The sequence below is a fragment of the Ischnura elegans genome, chromosome 7 (genome assembly GCF_921293095.1).
Source record: "Ischnura elegans chromosome 7, ioIscEleg1.1, whole genome shotgun sequence".
NCBI lineage: Eukaryota > Metazoa > Arthropoda > Insecta > Odonata > Coenagrionidae > Ischnura > Ischnura elegans.
In genome coordinates this window covers 37,352,250-37,370,392 of record NC_060252.1, presented here as the reverse complement: position 1 = coordinate 37,370,392, position 18,143 = coordinate 37,352,250, and the positions used below count along the sequence as shown (strand labels likewise).

At 37.7% G+C, this 18,143-nt stretch overlaps 1 protein-coding gene across 3 annotated transcripts in view; it reads right to left on the bottom strand.

Annotated features, from left to right (window-relative positions):
* LOC124162171 overlaps positions 1–18,143 on the bottom strand; it is a 163,266-nt gene that overhangs the window by 6,450 nt on the left and 138,673 nt on the right. For all 3 annotated transcript variants that reach the window (XM_046538596.1, XM_046538598.1, XM_046538597.1), the window contains 6 exons: positions 16,094–16,294; positions 13,863–14,007; positions 13,142–13,404; positions 9,829–10,255; positions 8,321–8,455; positions 5,395–5,496 (listed from right to left, as the gene is read on the bottom strand). In XM_046538596.1, the coding sequence (XP_046394552.1) occupies positions 5,395–5,496; positions 8,321–8,455; positions 9,829–10,255; positions 13,142–13,404; positions 13,863–14,007; positions 16,094–16,294 (1,273 nt within the window). The remainder of the gene's footprint in view (positions 1–5,394; positions 5,497–8,320; positions 8,456–9,828; positions 10,256–13,141; positions 13,405–13,862; positions 14,008–16,093; positions 16,295–18,143) is intronic.

Here is an 18,143-nt window from a genome sequence, read left to right as displayed (position 1 = left end):
TTCTATGAATACATGCTTGTTTAATCAAAAAGAATACAACCTCAAAATTAACAGTAAATCCGTTTGCCAGTCATTAGTCTTATCTTCCTAACAGTACAAAATGCTAAAAAACATAACATCTTACATCACTTTTATGTTTTATGGCTATTTTTTCTAGTTTCCCAGCCTTTAAACACACCTCTCATCGATCAGTGGGGTAGCCAGGAATTTCAGTTTCAAGGGGGTGAGGGAGGTCCAAATTCAGGGGGAAAACTTTTGAAAAATAGGGTACTAAGTAAAGGGTTTTGTTGAATTATAATCTCAAATTTAATGACAATAAGTACAGTGCAACCTCGATATAACGAGACCCCACGGTGCACCAATAAACACTCGCTATAACGAATTGTTGCTTTACCGGAGGTGGAGAAAATAATAGCCAATATACCTATTGCAAACAGTTATACATGAACAGGAGTGGTGCGGCAACAGAGGAATTTCTATCTGATAAACATAAGCATAAATCCAGACGAAAGGTGGTGTGTTTTTGCATCACTAAATTTCCTTACTTAAACAATAACTAACTATTCAAACAATTTATAAGTGCCGTACTGAATAAAAATCTTACTATTACACTATTATTAGACTATTATATTGTCTGCAACAGAGAATAAATATGTCCATCCGGACAATTCACGCTCAACACCCTGAGTATCATTGTAGCGTAAATCCTACACCATCGCTAAGGTGCACTATCTGCCTCTAGAAGCATCATTGCAAGAAATACCTTGTACCGCAAGGGTTTTGTCGGGGAAAAGGTTATAAAAGAGTTCTGTTTCGTCTATGTTATATCACGCGGGGAATACTTCTTAAGATACTTAGGATCAGAGTCCTTTCTTCCAAAACTTCGGGTTTACACCGCAGGCATCACCAGCAAATATGACGGGAGATAACGCTTAGGTGCTTTGAATTAGTATAACCAACCTTCCGAACTCTTGAAGCTCTCGATTCACAATCTATCCCTGAAATACTCCACTTTAGGCTTAGGCATAGCCCCTCTCTCAGAAGTTCCCGCAGATTGAAGTGGGCAAAACCACCCAAACAAAGCTCCTTCTAACTCTTTATTTTCTACATTCCTCAGGTGCTTTTGTTTTTTTTAATTGTGAAAAGAAAATCGGAAGATAAATTAACTACACCACTCCCGTGCTACTATTATTTTCATTTTCTTGGGTGCACGTGTTTGGAGTTTTTTGGCCATGGTGTCTACCTTCAAATGCTCTCTATTCACACAACTTACGGACGTGCTGCCAACTGCTTTCTGCCACCCGATGAACAAAAGAAGATCAAGCATTTGCGAATGTTAAAGCCACAATATTTTCACCGAAATAAACTCCTTATTAATCGAACGACAGTTTACTACATGAATTTGAGACTGAGCACTCCATGTTAACTTCATTTCTAACAGATTGCCAGATATGACAGAGATTGGAGACTCTTGGTGAAGGCATTCCGGTGATGGAAACTCTCGCTATGGCGAGTGCCAACACCAAAAGGGCCTCTTAAAAACGAAATTTTTTTACATGCTTCGGTGCCTCGGCTATCTCTCGTGATGGCGGGGGTCTTGCAATAGCCCGTACTCACTTTAACGAGGTTCCACTGTATTTGAATATCTTAGCCATTGCAGTAATATGTATTAATACGTTGTTCTTTCTGTCCTTGCTTTGATGCATGTACATCCTTCCGGTGTGTGTGCTTTCATGTTTACAGTGTAATAAATAGGAAGGATGGGATGACCTGGGGTGGCGACCTGTCCCCCCGAGGTAACGAGGTGTCCGCGAAAATTTTTGAAAAATGACTAGCTTGGAAATATGTTTTACGTCATTTTGCCACAAAAAATTTAACTTTAAACAGATGGAGTTATTATATGTCAAAACTGGACACTACTGGAGGGGAAGGAGCATGCTCCCTCCGTATTTCAAGTAACGAGGCTACAAATGAGGGAGTCGAGGACGAACAAGTCAGATCTTGCTTCAGTGACGTCATTGCCTTCAAAGCGAAGCCGGGGGAGCTCTTCTCAATCTCTTGGGAAGAGTCACGCTATGTGCCAGACGTATTTTGCCTTTTTTTATTTTCCACGGCTGAAATTCTGCTACATAACCTTTGCGAGAGCTTTCAAACAAAATGGTTCATGAATAGGACAAGAATCACATGCGACGGCACATTTGAAGAGAGAATCGGACCTCTTTCCACCCTTATGGGCATTGCATTCACTGAAGCTATTATTTAAAATTTCGGATCCAGATCCGATGTCTTCCATGACTTTGGATCTGATGTATCCGATGAAGGGGTATATGCGCGGATATTTGGATCCGAGGAATCCCATCCGACCATCCCTAGTTTTTACATTTTGCAGGGTTGAGGGGGGGAGGTCTGGACCTCCCCCCTGGCCATGCAACTGCCTCTCATGTGATAGTACATTTCATCGGACAATTCCTAATAAAATATGCTGGAGTCTGTGGAGTAACTATGGGGGGGGATGAAAGGACAGATGTAGTTCTCTCCTCCACCCCCCAAAGCCTCAGAGAAATAAAAGAATTGTTCAAAACTATTGCCTAGTTTAGACATAAAATAACTAATCTGCTTAAAGCTAAAAGTTTAGCGACAAAATGATGTGAAATGTATTTCTAGGAATGCCATTTTTCAAAATTTTTCCAGACCCGTGACCTATATAGTTGCATGGTATTTTATTATTATTTATTAATTTTAGGTGTGTGAGCTTCACATCACACCTTGTGGTATCAGAAAATAATCTGTGGCCTTGGACGAGAAGATGGGGAAAAAATTCTTGTTGAATTGAAGGTGCCCAGATTTTAGGAAGGTACCATTGCTTCACTGTTTCCTATCATCCGTTGCCTGGGGGGAGGGGGTCACCATCCCTTCCCCCCTCCCAAAGCATATTCCTAGTTACGCCACTGGCTGGAGTAGCTACTTGAATACACATATGTAACAACTGAAAACTGCAGAATTACTAACCGCTACCTCATCCACTGGCAGAGAAATTTGCAAGTGAGATTCAGGGTGGCTTCAATTCTGGGATTGACTTTCCAATGATTTTGTGTTCCATTTGGCACAGGTAGGAATGTTCTAATTCAAATAAATTTTGCATGAGCATGATTTAGAAGCATTCTAATAAATCTTTGTGTAAGAGATAAAACCTTTTCAGTCTGAAAATAAGGGACACCCTACCCTGAGAGCACACGAAAAATTGTAGACGTATACATTTGGGATATTTCGAGTCTACAGGTAACTTTAAATGATGGAAGTTACCTGTAGACCATAAATATACGCGATGTGTTCTACCAATTCCTTCTAAGCTAACGAGCATACGGCTCACGTATGCTGGAGATGGTAACACAGTTGGTCGTCTGTAGACCACGTTAGTGTATTGTTTTGATTGTTTATGAGTTGCGAGCAGTTGTGAGAGCTTCGTTTGTGATACGTGCTGGTTATTTCCAATGTAAAGCAAAATATCCGACGATAGAGGATCAGAAGCCCTCATATTTTGTATTATTTACAATATTAATATCTGAGTAAGCGCATAAAATATAAACTGGAACAGTGGTTAAACCAAGAAGTAGTAGCATCGTTGTAGCAGTCTGACAATGAGCCACGGCCGTTGGAGGTGGATACGTTAATTGTAAGTTTATGTTATCGACGGCACCTCATCCATTTGTGTAATTAGAACAATTTTGATATTTTCTAATGCCCGCTATGCTTTGACAGTCAATAATTTCATCAATTTCTTCGTAGGTACTGGAAAATTCGTTGTTAAGGACTGCTTGTGCTTGTATTATAAGGTGAACACCAGAGAATACAACTTAGTTCGCTATGCTTGGAGATTTTCGATTTTTACTAAAGCATCTTTTGTGCCAAAATAGTGTTATTTTCATCGTGACAACTCTGTTAACCTACTGCTGGCAATCACAGTGCAGTGGTTGTAATGCACTATAGTTAAGTTTGACAAGGTTGAAAAACATCGGCCAAGAGTTGTATTTTCAGATTTCCATCGTGATTGAATTGTAAACAGTGCTATTACGCTATCGATAAATGGACAGTTATGAAAATGACAGTGGCGTGTTATCCTCCGTTGTTCACCGTGGGTATGACATATCACGATCAAGCTATCAAGATCAAAGCTGTATGTGAAGTTTATTTTTCTAGTATATCAACGAATAGCAGCGAGAAAAGTCACCTGTGCCACTTGAATGGGCTAATTAAGTCTCCAAATCGGTGAATATATAGTATTTTTCATCATAACGAGCTCTATGATTGTAAGTTGTACGTGATTAATATAAGTATGGTAGTGACTTCCAGTTTTTGATGATTATATTTGCCTATTTCCCACTATGTTTTTATGGTATGTGCTAGTATATCGCTTGTGGATTTACCTATATTATTGAAATACGTTGTTGCTTGTGTGTGTTTGTGTTGGCAGCGGAACTGATTCGCGATCTCAAATTATGTGAATTGTGTGCATACACTTGCTGTGAATTCGTATTCGTCAAACCAAGGAAATGGTGAAGCTTTGTCACGTTATCATGAAATAAAAGTTTCTTTCTACAATAAGTGCATGTCTTGTGTTTCTTTAACTGTATATTGCTTTTCATATATAACTGTCTAAAAGTTATTTTTCATTATTTTAGAAAGCGTTTTCTTTTGCTCCCTGAATTGGCATTATTGCTTTCCAAACCCCGCTACATACACGAAAAGAATGCAGAGCAACCGATTATTTGTTATTTCATAGGAGTTCAGTGTTTTTGTCTGTAATTAAGGTTCTCCTAAGTATTCGTGATGGATTTTTAGCATTTTCGGAAGGATACCAATATCAATCACCATCTCCGCTAATGCGTCGTTAACAAATTCAACAGCACGGCTATAATTAGGCATTGCATCCTATGTTAATAATAGATATAATTGATAATTCTTCGGAGATAATCATCAAAATTGCCATAAATTCGTTTCAGTTGAAAATCACATATTGCTACAAGATTAGCAGTATAAAATGTATGTTTTTGTAAAAAAAATTACTCCTACATTTGGTATAATCGTAGAACAAAATTATCATAAATGGGCGACATTTGCCCCTGATGTAGACCAAATATAGACGTCTACATTTGGTATAACTGCAGACCAAAATTATACCATTATAAGTTACCAGTAGACCAAAAAAGGAAGACATTTGCACCTAATGTAGACCTGATGTAGACCAAATGTAGTCGCCTACATTTGGTATACGGCAAACCATTAGGTTTTCTGTATACCACATATAGACGTCTACATCTGGTTTACATGTGGTATTCTGCAAACTTTGTGCTCTCAGGGTAATCCCTCATATGTATATTAGTTGAAGTTAATTACCTGAACTTCATTTTCACTGTCCTTTGGTTGGTCAGAATAACTTCCTGAAGAAAGGGAGTTTGCAAACATTTTACTATGTGCTTTCTTGAATTCTTCCATCAACTGTAAAAAAAAATGAAAAATTAATTCCAGTAGAAAATATTTAAATAACTACACACTTACAGGTGATATAAAATTTGTGATATACTACAATTTTATGGGTGTCATAACAGCAGTTTTTCTATCCATTTACCTTTTTACTGCCAGCTCATTTTGGGTGGGATGTGCGAAGACTGCCAGGGCTATTTACCGTAATTAGCAACATTTCAGATTTTAAAATTTTTCAGCTACTTAATTTCATTTAATGCACCTAGATTTTTTCCCAATACTTAAGATATATTCATATCTTATAACTATAGATAGATTATGGGGGTTTACTTAAATTACAGCCATTGAAAAGGCCACAATCACGAAAGAAAGTAAATAAGTTGGACCGATAAATCGGCCCCTGGCAGTTTTCACCCAACCAGCAAGGCAGTATAAGGGTTGAAGAGAAAAGAAAAATGAGCAAACCATGTAGCATGTATGGAAAAAATATTATATACCTTATTTCTCCAAATATAGACCCCTCTTTATGGCCAAAATCTCTGGGGAAAAAAGTCCATCGGGCTTATATTTGAGTGCAAGTGATTCAAGTGATTGATTAGGCCACTTCAACATCACAGTCAAGGTATAATTTACAGTGTGGCAGAAATAATTACAAGAAATTTGATTATTTTCAGAGATAACTTAAGCTGTCATGCAATTCTTTTCTTGAAATTTTGCTCATAACTGAAAACCAGAATGTATTTTTGCCACACGCAATCCACTGATTTTGAAAAATGATTGCAAAAATTTGAAAGGGCTCAAATTGTGATCATTACAATTCATTTGTTTCAGTGATTCAAGAGAATTTCTTCTCATGAAGTACCTACTTTCGAAACTTTAGGAAGTATCCCGACACACTGCAAATTGTAAAATAATGTAAACAGTCACTTAAAAATTATCATTTCCTTTTCAAAAATAATCTTAATACAAAGTAGGAATAGAAGAAATAAAAACTTGGCTGTTTCCACATGGTAATTTATTGTGACTGACCATGTTTTCGTTATAGCGTAAAATTATCAAGGTGAGGCATTACAGGTAAATTGACCAATACAGTGCAACCTCGATATAACGACACCCCACGGTGCAGTAATAAACATTCGCTATAGCGAATTGTCGCTTTACCGGAGGTGGAGCAAATAATAGCCAATATACCTGTTGTGAACAGATATACAGGAACAGGAGTGGTGCGGCGACAGATAAACATTATCCGATAAACGTAAGCATAAATCCAGGCGAAAGCCGATGTTTTTTTGAATCACTAAATATCCTTACTCAAATAACGACTAACTATTCAAACAATTTATAAGCACCGCACTGAATAAAAATCATGCAAAGCATTGTTTCCTCTATCATTATATTTATCGAACGACAGTTTACCACATAAATCTGAGACTGAGCACTCCATTAACTTCATTTCTAACACATCGCTAGCAATTACAGAGGTTAAGGAGTCTTGATGAAAGTCTTTCGGCGGTGAAACCCTCGCTATGGCGAGAGCCAACACCGAAAGGGTCTCGTAAAAAGAATTTTTTAACACGCTTATTATAGGGTCAATTGACGGTGCATCGGCTATCTCTCTCTATATGGTTGAGTGAGTGGGAAAGTGGAGGAGGGGGGAGTGAGAAGGGTAAAGGTGGTCGTTAAATAGGTATGAGTCCCTGTGGCTTAAAATTTTCAGCTCTTCCACGTCATCTAATCTCCGTCCTTTTTTCTCTAAGTGAAGAATACATAGTTGGGGTGAAGTCACAACTGTGCCCATTTCTATAAGATATTTGGTGAAATGTGATTTGTCTTTCCATCTGGTGCTTGGCCGCTCTGATGGAAAAACTCCTCCCTGTTTGGCTGATGTAAATTGCGTCACAGTCGCTGCAATTAAGGCTGTATACTGCGCTCTGTTCCTCCGGAATTTCCTTTCTTTCGGTGACCCAGGCATGTACGGTGGTTATAAAAGGCTGGCCTTACTTTTTCCTTGGGAGTAGCCTCTGCACTTTTAATGATAAATTCCCTAGGAAAGGAATTCGCACCATTTGGGAGATCCCACCACGGAACTCCATGAGGTGATACACTCCACTTTGCTCCGTTCCTCTGGAATTTCCTTTTCTTTCGGTGATAAAAGCATGTATAGTGGTTATAAAAGGCTAGCCTTACTTTTTTTACTATACCTATATACTGGTCAATTTACCTGTACCGCCTCACCTTGATAATGTCACGTAGTAACGAAACCATGGTCAGTCACAATGAATTACCATATGGATTTAGCCAATTTTTTATTTATTCTTTTCCTACGATAAAGGATTTCCACAAAGTTACACCCGCTACTATTAATTAACTTAATACATAGGTCCATCTTATTTCCCACCATGCACCAATTTTATTATCTTAACATCAAATTCACAATAAACTATATGTGAAAGTCAGAGTTGGCATCAAAAAGTTAAAAGATGACATTTATGAGTTCATTTAGGCCTAGCCTAAATATCAAGATTGCATTGCATGATTACCATAATCAAAATTCTGATCTACCTGAAAGATATATTGTTGTCTTCGATGTCAATTAGGATGCTGAAGGTACTACATATTGAATTAAAAATTGCAATTGATTAAAAATTAAGCTTTTTAGGAGACATATTAAAAAGTAGGGAGTGACCAAGACAAAGAATCTTATTATGTTAGGACAAAGAATCAAAGCTAATATTCAAACCAGACCAAATAAACCAAACTGATTGATTCCATAGAGGGTGGGATTGATTCCATTGAGGATAGTAAGAGTGCTTATATTGAAAAATATTAAAGCATTAACCTTTGAGTGTTGCATTCTCTTCTCATCTGCAATTTCTTTCAACAGATCTTTTTTGGCAGCATTTCCCTCATCTCTAGACTGATTTTTCCTTTTCATAGTACCATCACTGCAGCCATTGTCAGAGCTGCCAAGTCGCTGAAGAAAAAAAGTGCAAAATAACATGTTTACAAGCATAAAATACAATTGCACACATATTCCATCACCAATTTCTATCTATATCAGAAGGAATTTTTTTCTATATCAGGAGTAATTCAATCTATATAAGAGGGAATTTTTTCCTCTACGTAATTAAAGACATGGACTACATCTCGCTCGCAAGTAAAAAAAAAATTATGAGAAATGCATTCAAATGAATATCACATCATAACCATACCATAGCCATAATTTTTTGGATGGAGGTTGCATTTAATGGGGCGTCAATTTAGGAAGACACACAAATAAAAAGGTGATAGCCAATCAGGAGGGGTGTGATCCACGAATTTCAGGGACACAATAGGTATCTTTTTATGTGAGAAATGATAAATATTAGTACATAATAGAAAAGCTTGGTCCATTGGGAGATCCATTTGCACCATTATAAAGGATCATTTTGTCTTTTATTTACAATTAGTATGTATGCATGTCAGCAATAGGGCATAAGTTACATACACCACAATTATCTTCCTATGTTATTCTCAAAACACTAGATAATTTGTTTGAATTTAATTTAAAGTCAAGTACAGGGTAAGTTTCATTTGCTCCATTGACTAGAATTAAGAAAATGATCAAGTATTCATTAAGTTCTGCTAAAAATGCAAATATATAAGTAGCATTTTCACTAAAACTCAACTTGAAAATTTAGAGTTGAAACTCAACAGAGTATCAGTATCGCTAAACGTGACAAAAGACTGTAGTGAGTGGGGAGGGATCAATTGGTTCAAATTAATCCCCTGTGATGTTGGGAAGATGCATACGAGTAATCCCTCCAAGTAAGCAAACTCCAATACCATTCAAGACTTTTGCAAAAACTTTTTTTTTGCTATACCACCCAGAATTTACTTGAATTTGGCTTAAATTAAATATCTGCGGCTCCCACGGCTGTAATATAAATTTCACGCCAATTCAGACAGTATTTAAAGGTAATGGATTTTGAACTTCTCTCAAAATTGTGTCCAATTATTTTTTTCCATCACGAATTGGTCTGGAATTGGATTTAGTATTGAGTTTGAAATCAATAACTGGATCAGAAATGGAGCAGGAAATCTAAAATCAAGCCCAAGTCAGACAGCACACCATGGAAGAAGGGAGCCAAAACAAAGGCACACATTGTTACTGGACTCACCCAGGAGAGTTTCTGGGCCACACATAACAGAGAAATATGCCTTGAATGTGATGACACCAAAGCTAGAGGTACTTCTCCCACTGGCTCATGAGACCATTAAATCACCTTACTGGCAAAACAATGCTTTCTTAACGGGAAATAATTTATATGCCTTATGCCTACAAAGAAATTCTATTAGTACACTCACTTTAGCCCTCCTTTGAATTTCCTCCGTGAGAGCACTGGACAAGCTAACAGATGTAAGCATACTTGCTCCTGATGCACTTGAAGTTGTCTTGATTAGTGTGTTGTGGCTGCTTACAGTGTGTGACGTAGTTTCTTGAATTTGTGTCTCTTCTACTGTGGAGTCTCTTCGGTTCCAAGCTCCATGATCTGTCTCATCTTCTTCAGTTCTATGAACCATGGCAACAGTTTTAACTTCAACACTAACTTCATTGATAGAATCTTCTTCACCAATCATCACTCCTGGTTCCCTGCCATCAAAATGGTTGGGAACAGATGTCCGAGGTTCCTTATTTACATTATTGGGATTGAGCTGTTTGTCAGCAAGTTCCCATTCATATTCAATTTCATCCCAATCCTTACTCTTATCAATGGCAACTCTCCCTTCAGAGCTATGAAAAAAGAAAGATATTCATGCATGATTATTTATAATCTACGGAAAGGTTGAGCTAGAAATGGTATATCTCTAACAAAGTTGTAAGAGAATACTATTCATATAACTCATCCAAATTTTGTAAGTAGTCAGCTTTCTAGGGTCATTTTCTTTGAGACAGGTTGAGGACAAATTTTCAAATATCATTATCTCAAGTTCTTCAAGGGAGTATGGATGCACTTCGTAATTAGAAATTTACATGAATCCACCAAAGACGACACTCATGGTATGTACATATAAGAAAAGGAGAGACTTTTAAATGTAAAATTTTCATCAGATTTTGGTCACAACAAATGCCATACTTCAGCAGTTGTATATACCCCAATGAAGGAAGTGAAGCAATGCTTGGGTCACCACACTTATAAAATGTATGTACATCAAAATATGAAATAAGAATGCATGAAGATGCATTTGGATTTATGAAACCACCAGTCAGGCATCCTCTACTAATTATTCATACCATCTCTGAGGCTCTAACAAGAACATGCATTCTCCCAATCCTATTCCCCCTATTTTACCCTGTTTGCACCCTCAAATCTGGTGGGATTCGAAGACTCACTGGAATTATCTGCAACTGTAGCACTCTCTACAGCAAGAAGACATGGTAACTGTTTTTGAGGTGCATGCTCCCTCACAAGCAGCCATTACCCAATCTTCTTGTGAGATCAATTCTATTATTACTCTTGTAGCATAGACCCAGATAGCACAAAGTAAGAGAGTTAACCGTTTCTTAGGGTTTTCTTACGGAAAAAAATTGATAAGCAGCTTATCGTAAGCTAAGGGGCTTATACACGGCAAGGGTAAGATTTTAGGGAAGAATAGTTAAGGAATGCCATCAAATATATTCTCAGACAACGTAAGTCGCTTCTGTTGGAGTGCCACAGCCAGCTGAACAGCATACTACACATGCTAAGCTGCTCATCCCAACATGAATTTAAAGCCTACCAGTGAAATTCAGCGTGTCTTTATAAGACCTTAACAACTGATTACAGATTTTCCCGTAAATAGAAAAAATTAACAACTGCAAGCTACTAGCTGGTGATATAACCTCTTCACTACGGATTCCTGCAGTGAGGATGGTCATAAAGGAGTGGGAGGGTCAGGCTTAATTGCCAAGGAGTGGCCCTAAGGTCTCCCTAAGCTGGGTCTCAGGCCGGGCCTGAATTCATCCTACAATTGCTCTTATGATAATGATCACTTCCCTTCCCTTGCATCAGCTAGAGACAACATTTGGCCGTTAGTGTTTGAATAATTCACGACAGCTATACCCGACATTAGGTCTTCTGCACATGAAATGCCCATCGGCTCCACCCGATGCTTGATGTGAAGGGGTTAAAGCTGCTATTCATGCATGACCAGGGTTTGCTGTGTATGGTTCAAATGAACAACTTCCTACCCATTTTTTTATGACATGTGAGGAATGTCCAGAAAGTAAGAGTACTATCAAGCCCTCATTTTATCAACAATTTTTTTCAAAAGTTGGACCTTTTTTCATACTGAATCTTGCCTCGTAGTGGCTGCTTTTGAGAAATATGTTGTGAAGAAATCCCACCAAGTATGAGGTGCACACTGCCATAAGGTTTCTTGTCTTTGAAGGAAAAACGCAGACTGCAATTTTTGCACTGATCAAAACTGTTTATGGCAAAGGTGTTATGAACCGAACGAATGTGTTCAAGTGGTGTCGTGAGTTTAACGAATGAAGAATGAAAAAAGCGACAGTCCCCAGTGTGGTGGCACATAGGTTCCCCAGCAGCCAAAATATTCAGAAACTCAATTTTGCACAAAAAATGATGGGATTGGTGTTTTCAGACAGAAAAAGGAGACGATTAATGCAGCACAATGTGGTAAGGCCCTAAAAAACATGCAGAGAGCATTTCAAAACAAACAGAGGAGAATGTTGACTCAGTGAGTGTGTTTTTTGCATGACAACTCCCACCTACGCAAGGCCAACTCTACAAAGGTGCTTTTGAATTCCTTTTGTTGGGACATTTTAAACCACCTTGCATACTCTGCTGACTTGGAGCCTTTAGATTTTCATCTTTTCACCTTCCTGAAGACTCACATGGGTGGAAATATTTTCAAATAATGGCGAGGTGAAGCAAGAGGTCTTTCAGTGGACAATGGAGATGGGGGGGGAGTTCAATGATGTTTCGCTCTAAGCAGTGGCACAGCGAGGGGGGGTTTTTAGGGGTTAAAACCCCCCCCCCCCAGAGCTCAGAGAAATGCTGAAGTTTAATCCATTTTACTTAAATGGATTGATATTACAAATAGAATAGTGTAAGGATGAATAAAATATCTCTCAGAAAGCCGTAAAACTCACCATTTTGAACCATTTATCTTAAAATTCCTCAATTTATTAATCTCGCACCTACCGCTTATCCTTGTGGGTATTCCACACCCCCAACACACCCCGGTATTAGTTGCACCTAAACCCCCCCCAGCCTCAATTCCTGGCTGCGCCCCTGGCTCTAAGTACTTATTGTGTTTAAAATTTGTGTTAATAAGATTTGTGAAATAAAAGTATGTGCCATCACTCCTGATTTTCTTTGCGAGTACCTTTCCTGGATAAGTGTGATTACAAAAAGTGTTTTCACTTGATACGATGAATAAAAAGGGAAAATTGCTAGGGACTATCTTCACAAAAGTGTTAAGCTTTGTATACTTAACCAGGTGGTAATCTTTTAACCGGTAGTTCATGATGAAATTACAAAATATGACAAATATTTAAAAAAATTCAATATTAAAAATCTCAAAGAGAGGGTTCTCAGCCAAAAACCAATTGCATTCCAGGCTGAGCATGTAAAGTTAGAAAATTGTTAACTTCTGGTATAAGATATACATTTACCTTTGGGGTATGGCATTTCCTAACATTCCAGTGGTTGCATTCATGTCAGAAACTTCTTCTCTCACCACAGACAGTCTCTTTGTACCATCATCACTCCAGCCTTGACACATCCCATTAGGAGAATGTCCACTGGTACTGCCATCTCCATTAATGCTACTTGCAGAGCTATTGTAACCTGAAGATTCTCCAGGAAATAGATCTGTCCCCGATCCCTTCCGTATCACTAGATTGAGATTTTTGTCCTTTTTGAGAGCATTCACAGCCTGAAAAAATGAAAATTCATGAAGATAAACAAGCAAGCTAATGTGGTATTTTTTGGATTCTTTCAAAGGAAAATTAATCATTCATTTTAAATGGGATACTCCTGATTCATGTCAATTACTTGAATAAAATTTTATGTATAACATACTAAAGTCATTACATTCACCAAAATTAATGTAATTACTACACTTAAATCTGGTGACGTTAGGGTTGATACCCTAATACAAGGGAGTGTGGCCAACTCAATCTGATGGGAATATTTATTTTTATCTATTGAAATGATAATCAATTGAAGCAAAATGGCCCATGCACCCACAATGGCCATCACAAGGAAATGAAATTTAGCTGAAATAATTTGTCAAATTAGCAGCATATTTCAGAACTGAAGCGGAAAAGATGTTGAAGGCAAGGAAATAAACACATAATCTGATGACTCAATGTTTAAATTAAACAAACTTACATCTGAAAAGGAAATATCCTCAAAATTAATTCCGTTACATTCAACAATCTGATCACCAGGCCTAAGACCAGCCTCTCTTGCAAATCCCCCTTCTTTTGTCGACTGGATGAATATTCCAGGGCGCCATTCTGGGCCTTTGCAAATACTGAAAGAAAAAAAATACACAAAAATTTAAAATAAAATAGAAATGAATGTGTAATCAACGAAAAAATAATTAATTTTAAATGTGGGCTAGCTCAGGGAGAGCCACAGCCAGTGAATTTTCATCGTCCTGCTTTAAGATTATGGTTGACATGGCATTTAAACTTCAGCATTTTCTCTCACGGCAATTTGAGACTGCATGGATTAACCTTTACCCAGGCCTGGAACAAGTACGAGGTAGATGGAGCATGTGCCCCGAGCGGCAGATTTTAGGGGGAGGCAAACTTTGAAAAGCATATTAAAAAAGTTATTTAATTTTTCTAATTATATTATTCAACTATAATTATTCATTTATAAATTACTGAACAATAATATTAATAAAACTTCTTGGTAGCATAAATATATACCACATCTCAAAAAATAGCTCATGGATCTATTATATTTTAGTGATAGGAGGAGGGAGGGAGCAAGGGGGGATCAGGGGAGGGAGGTGGTAAACTGATCTTTGCTCCCTTGACAAAACTCCTAGGTCCCCCTAGCAGTGGCGGCGCATGCGTATACGCATGTTAGCAAGTGCACACCCAAAGATGAATAAATTATAAAAGAAAACTATTCCTTCGCAACGCGAAGGATAAAAGTACTGTCTGCATATGCAAGAAACATGAGCCTCCAAACGTTATAGCTATCTCCTTTTCCAATTCACCGCTCTACAAGTGTGCGATCCCGTGGCATCATGCCGGGCGCATTTTCGGTCTGTGCGATCGCTTGAGGGAGCTCTGACGGGACGAGGTAAGCGGGGGGGTATGTGCTGTTCAAAGGGGCGATGGGAGCAGACTCAAAACCATACGAATGCGCACGCGCATGTTTTTGGTGACTGACTAGCAGGTAGTGTAGTGGTTTAGCCGCCACCTACACTACCTGCGCCCAGGATCCTAGTCCGTCAACAGAGCCATCTGTATAGCTGTTTTCTACATTACTTCCTCATAGGGTGTAAGGAAAAGAGAATGAATTTCAACTACCGTCACTTGTAAAGGTGTGTTGAGAATAATTATTTTCATGCATGCTAATATTATTTCTGTTCATGCAATTTTAAGGGTAGAGTGTACCAGTGATATGTTTTGCTTGCTATGTATTCTATTACAACGAAATATGATGCTCATGGATTAGGATTAACATAATATAATTAAATCATCCTATATCTGCTCTAATGCACACCCTAGATAAATTACCACCAGCCGCCACTGCCCCTTAGGTTGTCCCTGCCTTTAGCTGCCAGATTTAAATTCTCAATGGTTGCCTTCCACTGTTGGATTTAATTCCAACCCCTTTCAATTAGCATGCCCGTAAGGACACTCCAGGCATTTCAAGGTTAGTAAAAAAATTAATATTTCAACTGAACCTTCGTTCAAAAATTTTAAATGATCCAGAAAAAAAAAATATTCACAATTGATGATTCATAGTTCCTGATTCCAAACAACAAAAATTTGCAACAAATATTTGTTTAAAAAACAACTAACCACAATGACCAAAACCTCATGTTATGACAGAGTGGGTTTACCGGTCAGAGATTTGGAATTATTTTCCCAGGCAAAGGAGAGAGGTTCAATACAAAGGGGCGGAAGGATCAGGTCATTACTCCAGAAAGGTTTTTCCCTTCACAAGAGCTCAAGCAGAGGCAGAATGAAAGTTATAAAATAACATTCTTCATGGTATTTTCTAGCAGGTACAGTGTACTGACATATTTTAACCCAATGTTCCCTATTCCTGAAAAACCCTGAAGTTTGGTATTCCAATAGACTCCTGAAATTATCAAGTTTACAAGGTATAAACACACATTCCACTGATTATTTGACTCAGCAAATTATGCTTGAGAGTGTTAGAAGCCATTGGATAAAGAATCCATTAGCAATCATTCAAAAAAATGCATAGTAATACTAAATTCATTATTATGTGCCATTAATTCATAGGAATAAAAATTTCTCAGTCAATTAAAATGCAGCTATACAAAGAAAAATGAGACATTTCATGCCAAAAACTAGAAATACTACAAAAGAAATCAAACCTAAAAAAGTATGATAAAATGCAATTACCAACAGTCAAGCTTGGATCTTCCAACAATATTCAAATACTGAATAATATCACGATGAGCATCAATCCCTCCATCTGATGACATGTTTCTCAGCTCTGGCTGGTCCAAGGAATCCAGAGTCGGTGTTGTTGATGGGGATGGAGGAGTTACACTCTCCTCCTCTGCAGCAACCATTTTCCATGTTAGTGGATCACAGCGACGGCTAAATCAATCATGAAAATTTACATTACAATTTTGAAAGTCCAAAAAAAATTTGAAATTCCAACAGATTAGATTGAATACTATCTTCTTAATTAAATGGATGAACATTTAAAAAATATCCCTTAGCTCCAAATTTAATTATTCATCGATGAAAATTCATTTGTCAAAAGAAATCCCCTCTTAAACTGAAATTATGATTTGATAATAATTAACATATAAAATTAGATTTTTTGGCTATTTACATTCTAATTTTAAAATAGCAAATATTTAAACCAGTCTCCTCAGCAACATGTTAAACTGCAAGGGTATTTATGCATACGAATAGAGATTTTGACATACTTTTATAAATGATTCATCTACAACATCAAATGCTTACTTTCATTTGTAAGCTAATCTTGAAAATGTAGGAAATTTCCCTATGAAAACAAAAACACAAGAACGAGACAATAACAGCAAAGGATTCAGCTCTCTGCTCTTCACTTAAGACCACTCGGAGACATTTCGAGTGGCTTGTCCACAGCACCTCTGCTTCCAACTGAATGCTGGCCAACACTCCTTTACTGGCATCATGGTGATATGGCTGATTTTAGCTATGCTCTTCAAAAAGGGACACCTTGGAAGCTTCACCAAGTGGAATTTGGCGAACGAACCCTTCAAAGTTATCGATAAATACAACTAACATGGTCACATGTTGCTTTTCATGTCTGGGCATTTTATTTGGCTTTCACGCATGTTACACTGGAGAAATTTATGCCCATGCAAATCAAAAACTTACTGGAAAAACACTGTGAAATATTACTCAGTCATGAAAGTTTATCACTGAGCTAACAACAGTTAGGTCCAATGGATCCCAAAACATGCTAATGAGAAACTTTTTCTGTTCCCCTATCAATAAGAACCCGCCAAACCATAGGTTGGTGGTTCGAATCCTGGGTAGGTTGCCCTTATACAGAGTATGGATGTTTGTGATTGTCCATAGTTGTTGGCGCTCAACCTCTTCGAAGTAAAGGCAAAGTTAAGCTATTTTGGGGAAATGAAGAGAAATAGTAATATGAAATCTACCCAGCAGCCCCAAAAAGTGTGGAAACATCATTAAAGGGCATATTAAAGGGGAATACTTTCCAACGCTTTCATAAATAATGCAGCCATCAACTCAAGTAACTCATCTTATTTTCATGCTAATTTTTGGAATGAATCTTGATATGTATTGGAAAGGTAGGAGAGTGAGAAAAAGAGAAGTAAGGCAATGGCTATGATGAAGAGAGGAAGCAGCAATGACAAAAATTAAGGGAGAAATAGAATCAGAAAATATTTATACAGCTAAAATTGCATGTAGGCATGGGAGGCTTAAGGAGACATAAGACCCTTAGGTGAGAAAGAGGGAGAGAAAGTGGTTTCACTCAAAGTGACACAGAAAGGTTCACTCAAAGTGAGCAAGCCGTTATGATGATAAATTTTTAGAAATTAATTTACTACTGAAAATAACAATCATTCAGAATTAAATATTTGACATTCAACATGGATGACTGAACAAGAGTGCAAAGAAGTGGCACCTACCTTCACCAGTTACACAAAACGTTTGAAAAACCAATACCATTTCCATCCTAAGACAGCATGCAAAACAAGTTAATAATTAGTAAAAAATCAATCCCATGAGCTTAAAAATATCTCTCTTTTCCATGCATATTTCCAATTCAACGAGCACCAATCAAATCAAGCTGGCCCCAGCAGCCCTTTTGCCCAATTTTTCATGCATATGAGTTGGGAGTCATGCATAAGCCATGTTACTAATGCAGGGGAAGGAGACTAAAGGAAGACATAAAAACATAAGTTGAGAATGAGGGAGAGGA